Source organism: Musca domestica, unplaced genomic scaffold, assembly GCF_030504385.1.
Source record: "Musca domestica strain aabys unplaced genomic scaffold, Musca_domestica.polishedcontigs.V.1.1 3, whole genome shotgun sequence".
NCBI lineage: Eukaryota > Metazoa > Arthropoda > Insecta > Diptera > Muscidae > Musca > Musca domestica.
Window position 1 is genome coordinate 28247663 of NW_026712299.1, and position 19726 is coordinate 28267388.

Below are 19726 nucleotides of genomic sequence, written 5' to 3' on the forward strand. Positions count from 1 at the left end.
CCATCCATTAGAACTCTTGCAGCATTCTCAAAATTCCCAAATGAGCTAACTAATCAAGCGGGGTTGTTTTTGGGATCATTAATTGACATTTCCACCCTTGTGATGTGGTTTTGCTGACATTCTGCTCTTCTCATTTTTTCCTAAGAAAATTGGGGTGCAATTATCCAAAAAATTAATATTTGGTGAATGCAACATAATAGATCAATTCTGTAAAACAACATTTAGTAACCCAACCATGTAAATTTTAAGCAAAGTGAATATGGAATATTTATATCTGATTCAAAATTAAATTTTAAAATCGAGTACACATTCGACTCAGAAAATTCTCAAATGTCTGTTTTTACAAAATAAAGTTAGATATTTTAAACTTGTAAGCGCCGAATTTTGAGTCACGAGGCAAAATGGAATGTGGTGGTGGATATGAAAACATAACCTGACCCAAGATCTGTCACTGCTACTTTCTAAAGAGAGCATTTCTAATATTCCACCACGTTTGTATCGGTAAAGAATTCAACGAAATATCCACCACCAACAACACACCCCACTCTCAATGGAAAAGTTGATTGATAACAACCGGCGCGACCGGTGCAATAAAACACATTAATTCTCTCCCCAACCCACCGCCGAAGCATTTCTAAACGAAAGTGTAAAAAGAACCCATGACGTGTGCAAGAGAGGGAGAGAGGAACAACCTTTTGTTTGTGGATAAAATGCACTTGCAGTGGCCAGATACAGAAATAGAAAAGTGGCACGAGACTTAGTAGTCAAACATCAGCCCGTGACGTTGTAACACAAAACAAATTAAAAAAATATACAAAATTCGTGTTTTTTGTGTTGGAAAAAAACTAGTGTATATATTTAACGTTTTATTTGTCTGTGTGGATCTGTCAAAACAAATTACCCAAAAATGTCATCAAATATTGACATAATGTTCCATTATTTTCTCAAAATTCGCAAGAAGTATCCCAATATTGATAATGATTTGGAAACAATTTTGAGACCTCTACGTCATCCACGTGATGCCATGTGTATGGCTGATATTAAAGGTAAGTTGAGTGTTAAACGCAATGACCTACATACCAATTTTTCCAATATGAATTTATTGTATCTTTTTCTTATTTGTTTTTTTTTAGAAAGTTACAGACAGCTGACTGGTGAAAAATTTCCAATGCGCTGTGGTTCGCTAGGTGTGGGCGAGTTTCTCCTAACAATACCTTATGTGGCATGCTACTGCAACGAAAACGGAACCCTAATGTTCTATTCTGTGGATGGATTCTAATTAGAAAAATAGTGAAATTTACATCGATTATGTACATATATTCAAATATTTTATTTTTGTTAGCTGAAATATTTTTTTATTGATAAATATTTATTTTATGAGAATTTACAAATATAGACAAATTATTTAATTTAAACAATGGAAAGTCGTCATCTGTTTATTATCCATTAGATACAAATTTACATCGATAAATAAAAGGTTGGTATCTTACAGATAAACTAATATTTAATGTTTTGTTATCGATACATTGATTCAAATGGTTTGAACATTTGATTAAAACTATCAAAGATATAAACCTCAGATATATGACGAACCATCTGTGGTTGTTGTCTTCGATGCCCATATGCACTTGAATAGAGGATTCAGTACTATCTCAAAATTTATTGTTCCAAAAAGAACCAGTAAAGAAAATCTTAAAGTCGGGCAGGGCCGACTTTATGATACTCTACACCACTTTGCTAATTTAGTAGAGCTCCGAATAACAATTAAAAGTTTTTATGGGAGAATTCAATCATGCGCGCTATGATTATAATTATAATTTAAAGTTCAAAATACTAAATAGGGCGAAGCAATTGTATCTTTTAAATTCGGACTTGTATTGCCCATTTGATATATATGGGAGCTATATCCAAATCTGAACCGATCTCGATAAAATTTGGCAAAGATATTTCTGAGCTGTATTTGATTTATTTCCCTGAATATCGTTGTTACGGAGTGCATATTACGCCTGTTGGTAACAAATACAACAAATCGGATGAATAATATATATGGGAGCTATAGCTATATCTGAACCAATTTTCACCAAATTTTGCAATTCGGTCGTATGTGCCAAATTCCAGCCCATTAGATATATTAAGGGTATGGTGCACAATAAAAGGTAAATCGGACGAAGTTATATATGGGAGCTATATCCAAATCTAAACCGATTTCGATAAAATTTAGCAAAGCTATTTCGGAGCTGTATTTAATATATTTCCCTGAATATCGTTGTTACGGAGTGCATATTAAGGCTATGGGTAACAAATATAACGAATCAGATGACCAATATATATGGGAGCTATTGCTATATCTGAACCGATCTTCACCAAATTTGGCATACTACCTTCAATTCGGCCGTACGTGCCAAATTCCATCTCATTTGGGCAAATATTAGACGTTCGGTGCACAATAAAAGGTAAATCGGACGAAGTTATATATCGGAGCTATATCCAAATCTGAACCGATCTCGATCAAATTTGGCATACTTTTTTTCAGGCCTAATTTGGTTGTATGTGCATCATACTATTTCCATATTATTTGGGCCGATATTACACGTTCGGTGCACAATAAAGGGCAAATCGGACGAAGATATATATGGGAGCTATATTCAAATTTTTACCGATTATCTCCAATTTCAATAGGGTTCGTCCTTGGGCCAAACAAAATTTCATCTCAATCGAATAATAAATGCGACCTGCATTTTGTTCACAAGAATACATGGACAGACGGACGGACTGACATGCATAAATCAACTTAGAAAGTGATTCTATGGAGATCCTGAAAAGTGACTATGGGTCTATCTCCTTTTGTTTCCTTTTACCTGTTACAAACAAATGCACTTTGTGGTGAAGGGTATAAAAACAGTAAGTTCGACTGGGCCGAACTAGGAATACCCTCCTCCATTTAAACGAATTTTGAAATTTTAAAAAAATAAAATCCGTTAAAAATTCAGTTAAAATCTTAAAAATACCGAATATAGCCGTTATATTGTGGACCTACATATGCCTTGTTGTCAGAAGCCATTACCATATTCAAATTCGAAACTTGAAGTAAACGGTGAATAATGTAGCTAAAATCATCGGAGATATGCGAAGACCTGGACTTGCATAGACAATTTTCCGTAACAGTCTGTAGCATCAAATACAACATCTCAAACAATTTCGGTGAGTATTGACCCTAAAATCGTAAAAATACAGAATATAGGCGGGTACCGTTATATGGGAGCTATACGAAGACGTGGACCTGCATAGACAATATTCTGTCTTAGACTAAAGGATCCATTTCGAACTTCAAATACCAACTTTGAAACAATTCCGGTGAATAACGTCGCTAAGATCATCAAAGTACCGAATATTGGGAGGTACCGTTATATCGGGGCTATATGAAGACTTGGACAATATTCTGTCTTAGGCTGAAGTATCCCTTTGGAACATCAAATATCAAATTTGAAGCAATTCCGGTGAATAATGTCGCTTAAATCATCAAAATACCTAATATCGGGTGGTACTGTTATATGAAAACAAAATATTTTCAAAACCAATGATTGGAGTACACGTACATTGCGGCTCGCGCATTGAAGCTATTAACCAGTTTAGCCATAAAATGGAAAGATTGAAGAGTTTGGATCATATTTTTGAAAGAAAATCCTGGCATTCGATTCATTTTCGCGCTATTTATTTAAAATATGAAAAAAGTGAGAACAACTTGTTCTATATAATTTTGAATGAGTTTGACAGGAAGAGGGCATAGCCTCAGGGCTGTATTTCTGTAGTTTTACGAAGCTTTTGTACCTCCTTATTATACCATGATTTTAAGCGTTAAATATTATACACTAGCAAATACTCGCTACTTCGTCAGCGAAAATTTCACCTTAAAATTTTAGATTCTTTCGTCCTTGAGAACCCCATTGAAATTGGTGATAATCGGATCAGATTTAGACATAGCTCCCATATATATCTTCAAACGATTTCGGGTTGATTGTGCACCAAATGGCCGATATCAGTCCAAATGATTTGCATTTTGGCACATCCGACCTAATTCAGTCTAGAATCAAGTACATCAAATATGGAATATGAAAATCGTTTCAGATATAGCTATAGCTCCCATATATATATGTATCATCCGATTTGGTGTTAAAGTCCCTCACATGCGCAACAAGGATATTTGATACCGGATATCAGATACAACTCGAAAATACCTCAGCCAAATTTTATCGAGATCGGTTAAGATTTTTATATACCTTCGATATTCATCTTCATCCGATTTTAAGGTCGTAGTCCACCATATATGTAACATCAGCCAAAATATATAGATTTTTTCAAATTCAGCCGAATTTTTCCATTTGGTGAAACTATATTACTATTGCTCCAATATATATTTTTTATATAATCCTTATCAAATTAATATCATGCACTATACAACAATGTTATTTGTTACTAGAGGATCGAAAGCCTTTGTCAATTTTTTGAAAATCGATTCAGAGTTTGATATAATTCCCAAATTGTGACAACTTTTAAGCCATGATAGGCATTCAAATAAGGTTCGTAGTTGGAATGATCCGATTAATTGCCAATATAAGCTTTTTTGTTACGGGAGCTTTGTTTGCAACGCATAGTTGTGTTAGATATCATATAGTCGACTCCGCCCGACTTTGGGGCTTTCTTTACTGGTTTTAGTACATATGAATTTCCGGAGTTTATATAAGACTAGCTGACCCCGATGCGCTTCGCTACCCCTTTTGATTTTATATGCATTCAAAATTTTATTTATTTATTTTTATGCGATTTTTTAGACGTTTTTTCTTTCCCGCCAACAGGCCATTCTGAATTAATGAGAACTGTCGAAATCGGTTCAGCCGTTCTCGACATATAAGAGATTTTTCAAGCATATCTTCTTTGATAAACATATATGTCGCACATATTTTCTATATATCCGTTTTGTTGGATGTTAACTTCAATGTAAAGATCAGAAGTAACCATGTCATGGCTTTGTGATTTCGCCGGGATTTAAAACATTCGCGGTTTAGTGAAAAATTTTGATTTTTTTCAACAAAAAAGATATGGTCTATTTTACCCGCTAAATATTATCGGATGACCACCCAAATTGGTAGGCTTCTTCCCCGCCCTAAACTCTAGCAACATGCGAAATTCCGCGTCGATCGGTCTATAATTGCGACCTGTATAGCTACTGCAAAATCCGACATTTGTTCAGTATTTGGTCCATTTCAACCCCTAAACATTTGGCGATCATCTCCAAAAGAAATAGGGTTCTATTCTGACCCTAGCCCCACCTCCATTTTAAATTTCGTGAAGATCGGACCATAATTGCGATCTGTAGAGTGATTACAAATAAACATGTACAGACGGACAGACGGACGGACGGACATACATAGCTAGATCGACTCAGCTCGTCGAGCTAGGAAGATCCATATATACTTTCCTATGTGGGAAGTCAATATTTCGTGGTGTTACATAATTTTTGGCCCAATCAAACTTATAATACCCCAACACATAGTGTTATAGGGTATAAAAATTAAAAAAAAATATTGCACTACTTTAATTTGTTAATAAACAAAACTATTAGAAAAGCAGTAACATGACATGTCCTTTGGATTTATTTATTTCATAGCAAATACCAAGCGTGCAGGAAACTGCAATTTTTTGAAGTTCAGTGGCATTTTTATTGCAATTAGTGAATTCGAGGTAGCAACATACTTCCCCACAATAAGCGTATTTCAAATTAATTGTTGTTTTGTTTTCAGTATTAGCCTAAGGCGTTGTAGGTCAATGGTTCTTATTAAAATCATATCCCAATCTGATCCGATTTAAATATAATTTTAAAAAATTTACTTTTACACCAAATTCCGCCACAACTTTCATATTTCATTGAAATTGGTGCGTCAAATATGTGAAATCGGCCGAGAATATATATATGGGAGCTATATCTTAATCTATATCTTAAATCTTAACTAATTTCCAATTAATTTGTCACATTTATTATTGTAACCAAATTCCGCCACACATTCTGAATTTTATTGGAATCGGTCATATATATCGAGCTATAATCAAATCTGAGCGAATTTGAATATAATTAGTCAAATTAATTTTTGTACCAAATTTAGTCACTCATGGCGAATTTCATTGGAATCGGAAATACGTATCGTGTTTTGTGCATCAAATATGTGAAATCGGCGGAAAATATATATGGGAGCTGTATCCAAATCTGAACCGATTTTAATATAATTTGACTAATTTATTTTCTAATCAAAATCCCGTCACACATTCCCAATTTAATTGGAATCGAACATATATATCGTGTTTGGTGCATCAAATAAACGAAATCGGTTGAAGATATATTTGGGAGCTATATCGAAATCTGAACCGATTTCAATATAATTTGACAATTGTATATTCGTTTTAATTTCCGCTACACATTGCAAATTTTATTGAAATTAGAGATATATAGCGTGTTTGATGCGTCATATACATGAAATCGGTCGAAAATATATATGGGAGCTATATCCAAATCTGAAGCGATTTCAATATAATTTGATAAATTTATTTTCGGATCAAATCCCGTTAAACATTCCAAATTTCATTGGAATCGAACATTTATATCGTGTATGAGGTATCAAATGAACGAAATCGGTCGAAAATATATATTGAAGCTATATCCAAATCTGAACCGATTTCAATATAATTTGGGAAATCAATTTTTAGATAAAATCCATCACACGTTTCAAATTTGGGATACATAGCGTGTTTGGTGCATCAAATGCTTGAAATCGGCCGAAAATATATATGGGAGCCATATCCGTTACGCATTCCAAATTTGGAGACTGTATCTGTAATCGATCAATAGATATGTGCATACAAAATCTAAATTTTTGGGAGGTACCTCCGATTCGGATGCTATATCTCCACTTCCAAGTGAACTTTCAAAAATGTATATATACTATGTTACTTTCAGGCAATGTTGCAGTATATATGCAAATTTTCAGGAAAATCTGTTTAGCGGTTTTCGAGTCCATAAATTACAAACAAACAAACATACAAACATTTTCTTCTTTTATTTATTTATATAAGATTTAGACTTTTGACGTCTTCTAGGGGAGTTGCTATTATTTTTATAATTTTTTAATTATTTTTATTATATTATAATTATTATTATTCCAAAAAAAATTATAGTTTAGTCAGTCGTCCACATATCTCTAAAACAATTGAAATTAAAATGCATCAACATAAAGTCACAATCACATCACAGGGTTTTAGGATTGATTAGATTCTATTAAATAACATAGAATGTATCAAGTTAAGACAAAAACCAATGAACTTGTAGATTATTTTGAATATGGTTTTTCATATACACCCTGTAATGCGAAGTATCTAAAACACTTTACACATACAAATATCTTTCTTACGTTCCTACGTTTGTATCTGCAAGATATATTTGGGTCATATTAAAGATAACGACCACCAAACCATAGAATAAAACAATCTATGAAAATCGGTCAAAGTATGAAGCCAGTACAGGTTAATATGCTATAATTTCTTATTGAAAAATAAACCTTACAAATATTCTCTCTTGTAAGAAATGGCTTTTCTCTTTTGAGTACAATATTTATTACCCCTAAAGAGTAATTATCTATCGGTTGTCTGTCATTCCATGTGTTATCGGAAGTGACGTGGTTGTTGTTGTCACTGACATGCAAGCAGACATTAGGCGGCGACCCACCACTTACTTTCTCTTTCCCATTTACGAGAGAACAAACAACACATTTGTTCTATTTATATATGGGTCAGCGTTGTTGTTGTTTTTTGGTTTACTTTGCAAACACAGCTATTTATATGACTCAACAATGAGACTCCGTGGCGCAACGGTAGCGCGTCTGACTCCAGATCAGAAGGTTGCGTGTTCAAATCACGTCGGGGTCATGCCAAAATTACTGTGATTCAAATTTTGTCAAATATTTATTCGAAATTTTAATAAATTCGGGGTATAATAACACTGTGCAACATTAAAAATATTTACAGGAAATGTACAGTAAATTATGAAGATAGAGGTAAAAATAGACGACAAGTGTATAGGCTAGGCGTTTGGAAACTTTACATCGAAAATTAACCTAAATAGAGGGGAAAGTTCCTCTTTATCAATAAATCCAGGAAATCATATATAACCTTATGAATGAGCTTATGCTAAATTCTCCTACAAAGCATAATTTTAGAAGAATGAGGTCAAAAACAAAATTGATCTTTATCAAATTTTACTATGAGTTACTAAAAACACAATTTAAAGAAAGTCCAGCGTTTAAATGTGAATAATTATTTTGTGTCTCGTACCATCGCTCGTTACTGCGATACTGGTAGCGTAGCCCGACGTCAATGAAATGGAAAACAGCAAAATCAAAAGCGACTAAAGAAGCGACTTGATCGAAACACGCGCCGCTGTGGTCGAAAAATGGCTCGTGAGCTGAACATATCGCAATATTCCGTTCGAAAAATATTGAAAAATGAGCTCGGGATAAAGTCATTGAAATTGCAAAAAGTGTAAGAACTTATACCGAAACAGAAAGAAAATAGACTCAAAAGAGCTAAAGAGTTGCTTCGCTTGGCCGAAAGTGGTGAACTGCCGAATTTGGTTTTCTCCGATGAGAAAACTTTCGTTGTCCAGTAGTTTGTAAACAAACAAAATGATCGTGTTTACTTGCCAAAGAGGTCAGCTGAAAATGTGCACCTTCGGCTGGCCACCAGAACTCATGCGCCGGCCGTGGTGATGGTGTGGGCCGCCATTACAGCCGATGGTCGCTCTCCACTCGTATTAATCGACCGTGGCATCAGAATAAATGCCAAATATTATCGCGGAGATATTCTGGAGGGTGTATTAAAGCATTGAGCACTCAAACATTTTGGCCGCAGACCTTGGACATTCCATCAGGACTCAGCACCATCGCACTCAGCACGCGCCACCCAAGAATGGTTACAAAATGAGGTTCCTCGCTTCATTTCCAGCGCACAATAGCCATTAAAATCTCCGGATACCAATCCGTTGGACTATTGTGTCTGTAGTATTTTGGAAGGCAAGGTTGGCACTAAATAATACCAAAGTGTGGATCACCTCAAGCAAGCGCTTCGCCGAGAATGGGCCAAAATACCGCAGGGCAACATTTGGGCAGCGTGTGATGGTTTCATTGGCCGTTTGAAGACCATACATAATTCGTGCCAAAGGTGAGCAATTCGAACAATTCTAAACTTATTGTAAAATTTGATGCTATTTCCGACATATTTCGCTTTCATTCAATAAAATTAAAAAAAATTATGGCGTTTTACTTTGTTACAGTTTTTTGATCACACCCTGTATATATGAGAGCTCGAACTGGTATTACGCATTTGGTGCACAATACTCGAACCGATATGTATAAAATTTGGCAGAAGTATTTGTATAGTACCAAATATCATTTTTTACGAATGTGGAGAACTTAAACGCAAAATCGGATGAAACATATATATGGGAGCCATAACTTTATATGAACCGAATTTCATAAATTTTGATATATTTTCATTTTGACAAAATTAGGTCACATGTGCCAAAATCTATTCAATTTAAACTGATATTAACCATTTTGTGCACAATACACGTCAAATCGGATAAAGCTATACATGGGAGCTATATCCAAATCAGAATCGATCTCGATAAAATTTGACGGAGATATTTCTGAGCTGTATTTGATATATGGCACCAAATATGACTCATGTGAAGTGCATATTACGATTGTCTTGTACTTAAACCCCAAATCGGATGAAACATATATGTGGGAGCTACAGCTATATCTGAACAGATTTTCGCGAAATTTTAAATACTTGCTTCTGCGCTGAATTTGATTGGATATGCCGAAATCCATTCCATTAGGACGAGTATTAGACATAAAGCGCACCATAAAATTGAAATTGGAGGAAAATTATTATATGAGAACTATATTCACATCTGAGCCGAAATTCACCAAAATTGACAGACATACTTCAAGATTGAACCTGGCCGTATTTGCTAAAATTCATTTGATTCGGACTGATATTACGCATTTGGTGCACAATACTTATAAAATCGGACGAGCTATGTCCAAAACTGTTCCGATTATCACAAAATAAATAAATTGTGACTGAGTAGGCAGTACATTTCGCACCTTTTGGTATTTTGATTTGGGAAGTAGTGTTGATAAAATGAGGTGTTTCGGAAATGTGTGTAAGAACTGCATTAAGTTTGGTTTTGGTTGAATGAAAGAAGCTGGTAATTTAAATTTTTTTATTGGGGTCCCTCTTGGTGGTACTGTATTGTACTAAATCGTACCAATTTTGGATCAATGCTAGTGTTTGTGAATGGAGAGCTGTTGATCGTTTTGGATATGTTGCTAAATTTGGTATTGACTGAAGGAAAGCAGCTAAAACTCTAAACAGTTGAAAAAGTTTGGAATAGAAAAATCGGATGTCGGTCCACTGTGCAACTACTTTCATTAATATCCTCCTCGGAAGACTTCAATATGAAAGATTCTGAAGACTATTTGGGGTAAAATGTAAACATTTTCCCATTATTCTATCCGAAAAAGGAAAAAAACTTGAATAACATATAAAACCTTGAAAGTCGGAAAATTTAGTACGATATATAAAGTTTTGTTTCAAAAAATTTGTAAACTAAACAAATTGTGCAATTTGAGAACTAAATAGACCAAGGTTTTGAAACCAATCTAAAATTTTGAAGTAGACGTTTCGCTGACGAAATAATGGACACCTTATAATTATACTGCCCAATAGAAGGTTTAGGCTGTGGAAAACTCAAAATGGCATCGGGCTCTTAAGTAAGACTGCTGTAACGCTTTTATATGGCAATGAGCAACAAAGTTACCATAATAAATTGGGATATATTTCGCAATTGGGATATTAAGCAAAGGCTACAGTCGTGCGGAACCGACTATGTTATACCCTACAACACTACAATATGTTAGAAGCCCCCTATGTCAAAATCCATATTGGAAGATTTCGCTTTTGAAATTAGGATTTTGACTAGGGACATTTGCCCAACATTTATGCACTCCGTCGGGCTGTTAGTTGTTGTAGTTCATTTTACCGATAAATATAATCCAATGGTTATCCAAAATGCTAGAATTCTTCCCTGTCCTTAAATCTCTTCACGGGTGTGTCGATTGGCTTCAATTGTGTGATTGGAAAAAACATTTCTGTTTTTGGTTAATTTGAATCCCTAAATATTTTGCAATCATCCCCAAAAGCAAGAAGCCCCTCTGTATCTTCAAATTTAGACTCATCTTTATGATTTGCTTGTCTACGATATTTGGCTATATTCGTCAACGAAATGAGCATAAAAAAGCCAGAAGTTCGCCTTTTGTGTATTTCGGATGCTGGTATTTTTTCACTCAAAATTAGTGGTCCATTGTACCCGCTGTCCTAAACTCTAATTTTATGCAATATTTCGTGTCCTTTGGTTTCTATTTGCGACCTTTATAACGGCTGCAAATTCTGGAAAATTTTAAGTTGTTGGTCCATTTCAACCCCCTCATATATTGCAGACATCTTTGAAAACTATAGGCCTAGCCCTTCTGAGCCCAACCCTACCCTTGTGAAAATTTTCGTGACGATCGGACGATATTTGCAATACTTATATAATATCCCCAACCTGTGTTGTAAGGTGAAAAAATATTACAAAATATTGTAAATCAAATTGAAAAAATCGCATGCGATAAAAAATATGAAAAAATAAAAAAATTTCACAGAATGCTACAAAATCTATAATAACACCATTATTGGCACATTTTTATGCGATTTTTTAGATTTTATTCTCTTATGCCAAGAGGGCATTCTGAATTGACAAATAATCATTTTTATTCTTGATATATAATCATTTTAGCTTCTTTGTATATATGTATTGTACATATTTCGCTACATATATATCCGATATATTTACTATCGGCATCTACGTAACGATCAGGATTGACCTGTTCGCCTATTTGTGATTTCGCGGGGATTAAAAATATTCGCGGTTTAATGGAAAATTTGATTTAATTTAACAAAAGTGTCATGGCCTCTTCACCCACTAAATATTACCCGATTACCATCAAAATTGGAAGACTTCTGCCCAGCCTTAAGCTCTAGCCACCTGCATACTTCCGCGTCGATTGGTCTATAACTGCAACCTGTAGAGCAACTGCAAAATCAGGAAATTTTTCAGGTCCACTTCAACCCCTAAATATTATGACATGATCTCCAAAAGAAATAGGGTTTCATAATTGCGACCTGTAGAATGATTACAAATTAACATGGACAGACGGACGGACGGACATACATAGCTAGATCGACTCAGCTCGGCGAGGTAGGGAGATCCATATATACTTTTCTATGTGGGAAACCAATATTTCGAGGTGTTACATAATTTTTGGCCCAATCAAACTTATAATACCGCCAACACAAAGTGTTGTAGGGTATAAAAATGGGACATGTCAGTCCATCAATAAAAAAATTAAAATTCCTACAAATATGAATGTACAGGGTTGCCTATATTCGACGCACCCATCTGGCAACGCCATAACTTTCGACAGAGATGTCACATCGCTTAATGACATACCGCGTTTGAAGCGTCAGTCCAAGCAGATTTTTACCATGAACCAATATACGCCACGCGAGCGCTCTGAAATAGTTGAAATTTACATTCAACAGAAAAAGTCAATTGTGAAAACTCAACGCGCTTTTAAAACATTAAAAAATGTGAGAAGTGCGCCTTCTAAGAACACCATTAAGCGTTTATACGACTGGTCCTTACCAATCCGAAGAGGCCATATAAAAGTCGACCAAGGCGATCGGCCGAGAATATCGCTGCCGTACGAGCCAGTGTTGAGAGGTCCCCAAGAACATCCCAAAAACGCCGTTCTCAGCGGTTGGGCATGGCTCGGTCCACTTTACAACGGGTTATTCGAATTGATTTGCATTTGTTCCCGTACAAAATTCAATTGACGCAAAGAATGTTGCCTGCGGACAAGCCTCGTTGATTGGAATGAGTCCAAAAAAAAAAAAAAAAAAAAAAAAACATGGGTCCGTCGAATATGGGCAACCCTGTATTCTTTGAATATTCCGTCGATTAATTTTTACTCCAAAGAATTTGTATTTGACCATTCCCGGCCACGGCCCTAACATTCATTGTCCTTTGTGATCTAGAATAGTGTTTAAATAGAGAGAATGCATATGCTGTAGCAATTTCCCCGCTGTTCATTTTCGAATTTTATTGTATTTTCTATTGCAACCTGCTTTGCATTGTTTATTGTGTCCATTTTTGTTTTGTTTTGCCACACTTCTATTTAAAAAAGTTAATTCCCTTTTTCCTTTACCGCTGACAGATGAATTACCAAAGTTTTTTAGGGATTTATATGCTTAATTTATTGCTTCTTTTTTCTGTATCACAGTTGTATTAATTAAAGTTGTCTTACTTTTCAACACTTTCATAAATTTTATTTGAATACACATTGGGTTTTTTTGAAGTGCAATTGAAAATGCTGCGTGAACTGTTTGCAGATAGATAGAGAATACGTAACAAACCTAAAAAATCTAACGTTCCCATAAATGAAAACCAAAAAACTTCTCCTTCTGACCAAAAATATACAATATAGTTGTGGAATTGTTGGAATAGAAAGCAGAGGAATAAATATAAAATAGAGAACAATTCAGTGAACTTGGGTGCAATGGTAATGTATCTGGAAAAGTTTTGTGAAGGATATTTAAGGAATTGTGTGTGGTTGTTCAACCTTTGGGATGGTGTGACCAGTAAAATGGAAATTTTCAAAAATATAGCAGAAAAAATAAAAAAAAAAACAGTAAGGAAAGGTCAAAAGTCGGGCGGGACGGACTATATGATACGCTACACCAATATGCGTATTTAGTGGTGCTCACGTAACAAAAAACAGCATACCAATCAATAACATTGCTGGATAGTGCATTATATGATATAATAAGGATTATAATATCTTAGCAATATATATACCGGACCGAGTTTCCCCAAATGAGCTGTATCTGATGTCCAGTATCAAATATCTTTGTTGCGCATGCGAGGGACTTTAACACCAAATTGGATGAATATGCGAGCTATTGCTATATCTGAACCGCTTTTCACCAAAATCTGAAGCGCTTTTCTGAATTCCGTCGGAAGTGCCGAAATTCAGTCCATTTGGGCTGATACTAGCCATTTGGGGCACAATTAACCAAAATCGGTTGAAGATACATATGGAAGCTATATCTAAATTTGAACCGATTTTCACCATTTTCAATAGGGTTCGTCCTTGGTCCAAAAAATACTGGTTGGAAAATATCATCTCTATCGGATAATAAATGCGATCTGCTTTTTGTTCACTAAAATACATGGACAGAAGGACTGATGGACGGACTGACATGCATAAATCGACTCAGAAAGTGATTCTACGAAGATCCTTAAAAGTAATTATGGGTCTTTCTCGTTTCCTTCACCATGTTACAAACAAATGCACAAAGACGTAATACCCTTACCAATCCGTGGTGTATTGTATAATGAACATGAAATAAAATGTTCACTGAACTCGCCCCTCAACAAGTCCGTTGTTAAGCGTGCTGTGTGTGATGTGGCATTGTCTTGTTCAAATCCCATGCCATGCAAGTCAAGTCCTCGCATTTTTGGCGAACAAAAAGTAGGATATCATCTCACGGTAGTTCGCTACGATTCGCAGCAACTTTAAAGAAGTACCGTTCAATGATACCAACAGCTCATAAACCGCAAACAACATGGACTTTTCCTGACTGCATTGATATCATTTGCAATGCTGGTTTATTTTCAGCCGAAAGTCAACAATAGAGCTTATTTACGTGCCCATTGACCCAAAAAATAGCTTTTTTGCTGAACACAATTTTTTGATAAAAAGGTGGATCTTCGAAGAACTTTCCAAGAGCCCATCCACTAAAAATTCTCCCGTTGTCGGTAGGTCGTTCAGCTATAATTCCGTTGTTGAGTAACAGAGGCACAATTGCTGGCCGCAGATCTATTCCTTCACCCAATACCAAATGTAGTAATATTTAGAACTTTTCGCCGTTTTCCAAAATCAGCTCCATACCTCAATCCCAGATACCAACAGAGACCTCCATATCAAATTTCGGGATTTCAGCTCTATCCCTTCACCCAATACCCAATTAAGTACAATTTAGTACTTTTCGAAAAATTATATCTTAACAACGAACACCAATAGTGAAATCTATACCAAATTTGAGGTTTCTACCCCAATATCTTAACCTAATACAAAATTTAGTACGATTTAGTATTTTTCGTACAAATCTAGGACGCATTTCCAAAGCTTTGTCAAATCTTAAACACTGATGACATAAATAATATAAATGTCAAATTTCAGAACATTATCACGATCCCTTTATCCAATACAAAGTATAATGCCATTCAACACCTTTCGAAAAATTATAGTACACATTTCCGATATCACCTTCATATATCCAGGCTACACATGAACAGCGACGCTAATACCAAATTTCAGATTTAAAGCACCATCTGTTCACCCAATGCCAAATTGAACCAAATATAGCACTACTTAATACTTTCCGTGCACTTATAGTACACATTTCCAAAACTTCCCTTTTATCACAAACCTACCAACAACAGGGACACCAATACAAAATTTCAGCTTCATCGGTTCATATATAAAACTTATTTTCCAACATTGAATCTCATAGCAAATTAAAAGATTTTAGCACAATCCGTTCACAGAATACAAAATGGTACCATTTCGGAAGTTTAGTAAAATTTTTTAAACTTTTCGTAACCTTTAAGTCTAAATTTTCAAAAACCACTTGGTACATCTTTCCTGCACTCTATCAATGACTCTCATTCCGAATTTTTATCTCATTCTGTTTGTCCAGTACAAAGTACTCAATTTTTAGTACATTCAGTACTTTTCGAACCCTTTTAGTAGGTATTTCCAAAAACCCAGCCTTGTGATAGCCTAAGCTCCAAAATTATATTCTAAAAAATTCTTCAAATTCAATATTCTAACATTCTATCTTTAGCCGTTTCGTCTGAGCGTTGATTCTAGATCACTCTGTTATTCCACTGCTCTCCAAAGATTATAGACCACCCAGTGTTGCCTAAAAGATAAAAGCTAAAAAAGCTCCTTTTATTAGGGCGGAGTTGTATCAGATGGCATTAGCTGTTACCTTAAAATAATTCTGCCATGGATTTCGACACATTTATGTATATATTCTGCATTTCAATGCCATTCTTAAATATACTGATTTCTGTCACCGAATTTCCAAAGCGCACGCTCTAGGTAATGTATATATACAAATTTTAATGTTATACCAACTGTTAGCCTAACAACTCTCAAATTCATTTATTTATATTTTCTTAAAACTATATCTAAAACAAGTAAGCAAAGGCTACAGTCGAGCGGGGCCGACCGTTGAATACCCTACAACACTATAATAAACGATACAGTTTATATAGGCGAGATACTCGAAAGAATTCCACAAGATATTGTGACAAATAATAAAAGAAAACCATCAGGTTTCGTTCTCTAATTTTCGAATAATAGCAACGTAAACTAATTTCCTCATTTCCAATTTATTGGAAGATGTTGCACATAAATGGTCTTCCTAGATCTGGAACCAATATTTCCAAAGACCTATAATCTCTCAGAAGTGGCAAAAGATTAACATTTATTATTGGTTTTTGACTGAAACGCATCTATACGAGATACAGACATTTGACTATATTCTTCAACGAAATCAGCGTTACGAAATAGTCAGAAGTGCGACTTTCCTGTATTTGTGAATTCTCCAAAAAGTCACTGGATAGACATTTTCGTATTTTGTCTACAAAAGTTGGCAAACTATTTCACACATTGAATATTTTTGGATGGCCATCCAAAACTGCTTGGCTTTTTGCAATGCCCGTAACCCCCATTCAAATGTGCGTGAGGATCGGGCAATAATTACGACCTGCTGACAATTTTGCAGTTTTTTGGTCCATTTCAACCCCTAAATATATGGCGATCATCTCCAAAAAGAGTAGGCTTCTATTCTGACCCTCATCTTATCCCCATGCTAAATTTCGTAAGGATCGGGCCATAAATGCGATCTGTATATGATATTCTGATGTCATAACTACTTAGTTTTGTTAGCTGTAGAAATATTACCAAATGTTTAATTCAAAATGAAAATATGCCAAAAATATGACAAAATTGAAAAAATATGAGAAAATTTTACAAAATCAATATTTTCATCCTTAGAGAGATATTTTTATGCGATTTTTTTAGAAGTTTTTCTTTCCTGCCAAGAGGCCATTCTGAATTAATGAGAACTATCGAAATCAGTTCAGCCGTTCTCGACATAAAAGAGATCTTTCAAGCATATCTTCTTTGATAAACATATATATCGCACATATTTTGCTATATATCCGATTTGTTGGATGTTAACATCAATGTAAAGGTCAGAAGTAACCTTGTCATGGCTTTGTGATTTCGCCGGGATTTAAAATATTCGCGGTTTAATATAAAAATTTTGAATTTTTTCAACACAAAAGGTATGGTCTATTTTACCCGCCAAATATTATCCGATGACCACCCAAATTGGTAGGCTTCTTCCCCGTCCTAAACTCTAGCTACATGCGAAATTCCGCGTCGATTGGTCTATAATTGCGACCTGTTTAGCTACTGCAAAATCCGACATTTTTTCAGTATTTGGTCCATTTCAACCCCTAAACATTTGGCGATTATCTCAAAAAGAAATAGGGTTCTATTCTGGCCCAACCCCGACCTCCATTCCAAATTTCGTGAAGATCGGGCCATAATTGCGACCTGTAGAGTGATTACAAATTAACATGGACAGACGGACAGACGGACAGACGGACGGACGGACTTACATAGCTAGATCGACTCAGCTCGGCGAGCTAGGATGATCCATATATACTTTCCTATGTGGGAAACCAATATTTCGTGGTGTTACATAATTTTTGGCCCAATCAAACTTATAATACCCCCAACACATAGCGTTGTAGGGTATAATTAAATGCATTACCACCATGGTATTTGCAATATTTCCAAGAATACTAATTTAAACTCAAAATTAATAGTTACGATTTAGGTAAGTGTTTTATTTCACATCCAGTAGTTAAATAACCAATAACAACGTAACAAACTTTTTTACGTTCTGGAATTACCTTCAATATAAGTTCACAATTATACGTAATTGCCTTGATGACAACGCCATAAAACGCATTTGTGTATTCCTAATTGTTTAGATTGGTGTGTAAAATATTTTTGGGGGATTTGTGGTCATGTAAACGAGCTGAGGTTGGCACAAAATCAATATTGAATCGATGTTAGAAATCATAAAATCCCACAAACATTTCGAGATTCATTAGCAAATACTTATGGAAATGTGGTGCCAATAACTAGGGTGTGTTTGTTCATAAGGTTAAATGGGAATACAGCAACGGAAATAATGGAAAGGATAAAAGCGAAAAATCAATATGGAAACCTACTCCTTGCTTATTGAAATCAAAGGAAATTGAGACTAAGTCAAGAGAGCAAAACAATATGGAAATGTATGAAATTCACGAATTATTTTTTGAAACTCTATTAAAATTTATGTATAAATATATATTTATAGTATTTTACATAATTGAACATATTTGTAATAACTTTAAATTGGGGAATAATTTCGAATTTTTGCACTTTTTTTGTAATTTTGTAACAAACGTTACTCAGCCAGCCCATCTTTTATTAAATAAACTGATTTAAGTTATTACGACGGTTTTTTATACCCTTCACATTGGAAAGGAGGGTATATTAACTTTGTCATTCCGTTTGTAACATCGCTAAATATTCGTCGTAGACCCCATAAAGTATATACACTGGTGGACAAAGCTAAAGCAACTACAATCGCAAAGACAATAAATGTCCTGTAACTTTTACAAAAATAAACAAAACGTAACTATTTTTCCAGTTTTAAATGAGGTCTTTAATTCACTTTCAAGGAACTAAAAATAAAAATACAAAAATAATTTTGAACAAAAAATAATATATGGAAAACTAAAATGACCTAATTTTTGCTTGGTCAAAACTAAAGCAACTTTTTGATTTTTTAATTAAAAATAATTAAATTTTTGCTAGTAGTCGATAGCATCCATTGTTTTTGATAGCAGCTGCACACCTACGAGTCATTGAATCTATAACACGCTCAATTTGATCCTTGGGTATGCTTTCCCAGGCACACCGAATTCTTTGGAAAATGTTGTTCTTATTTATTTCCGAATCTCGCTTGATCTTCCTGTCTACGATACTCCAAAGGTTTTCTATGGAGTTTAGGTTAGGTGATTGTGCCGGCTATAACAAAACATCGATTTTTGGCTCCCGCAACCAACATTTGACACGTTTTGATGCAACTTTGGGATCATTGTCATGCTGAAACTCCCAAATGAGCCGAATATTTTACTCATCGTAAGGGAACAACGTGATGTCCAACACATCTTTGTAAACAAACCGATCCATAACTTCCTTTATTTCATGGATAGACCCAAGTCCATAGAAAGAAAAATAGCGCCACGCCATTTTTGACCCTCCCTCAAGCTTCACTGTACTTTTACAACATTGCGGCTTGAGTCTTTCATTTT

The 19726-nt window shown here is 34.9% G+C and overlaps 1 protein-coding gene and 1 non-coding gene across 2 annotated transcripts; both read left to right on the plus strand.

Moving 5' to 3' along the window:
• Positions 1-381: 381 nt before the first annotated feature.
• On the plus strand, positions 382-1332 carry LOC105262235 (maternal effect protein oskar). Its single transcript, XM_011296737.3, has 2 exons — positions 382-1046; positions 1134-1332. The coding sequence occupies exons 1-2, from the start codon at positions 908-910 to the stop codon at positions 1277-1279; spliced, it is 285 nt and encodes a 94-aa protein (XP_011295039.2). The 5' UTR covers positions 382-907; the 3' UTR covers positions 1280-1332.
• Positions 1333-7899: 6567 nt separating this feature from the next.
• TRNAW-CCA (transfer RNA tryptophan (anticodon CCA)) lies at positions 7900-7971 on the plus strand. The gene has a single exon. It is a non-coding gene; the product is annotated as a tRNA-Trp (tRNA).
• Positions 7972-19726: the final 11755 nt, after the last annotated feature.

Excerpts from the sequence above, each read along its gene's own strand:
- LOC105262235 (XM_011296737.3), top strand. The coding sequence starts at position 908 with ATGTCATCAAATATTGACATAATGTTCCATTATTTTCTCAAAATTCGC. Across the intron at positions 1,047-1,133 it reads GTGTATGGCTGATATTAAAG|AAAGTTACAGACAGCTGACT; the intron begins GTAAGTTGAGTG and ends GTTTTTTTTTAG.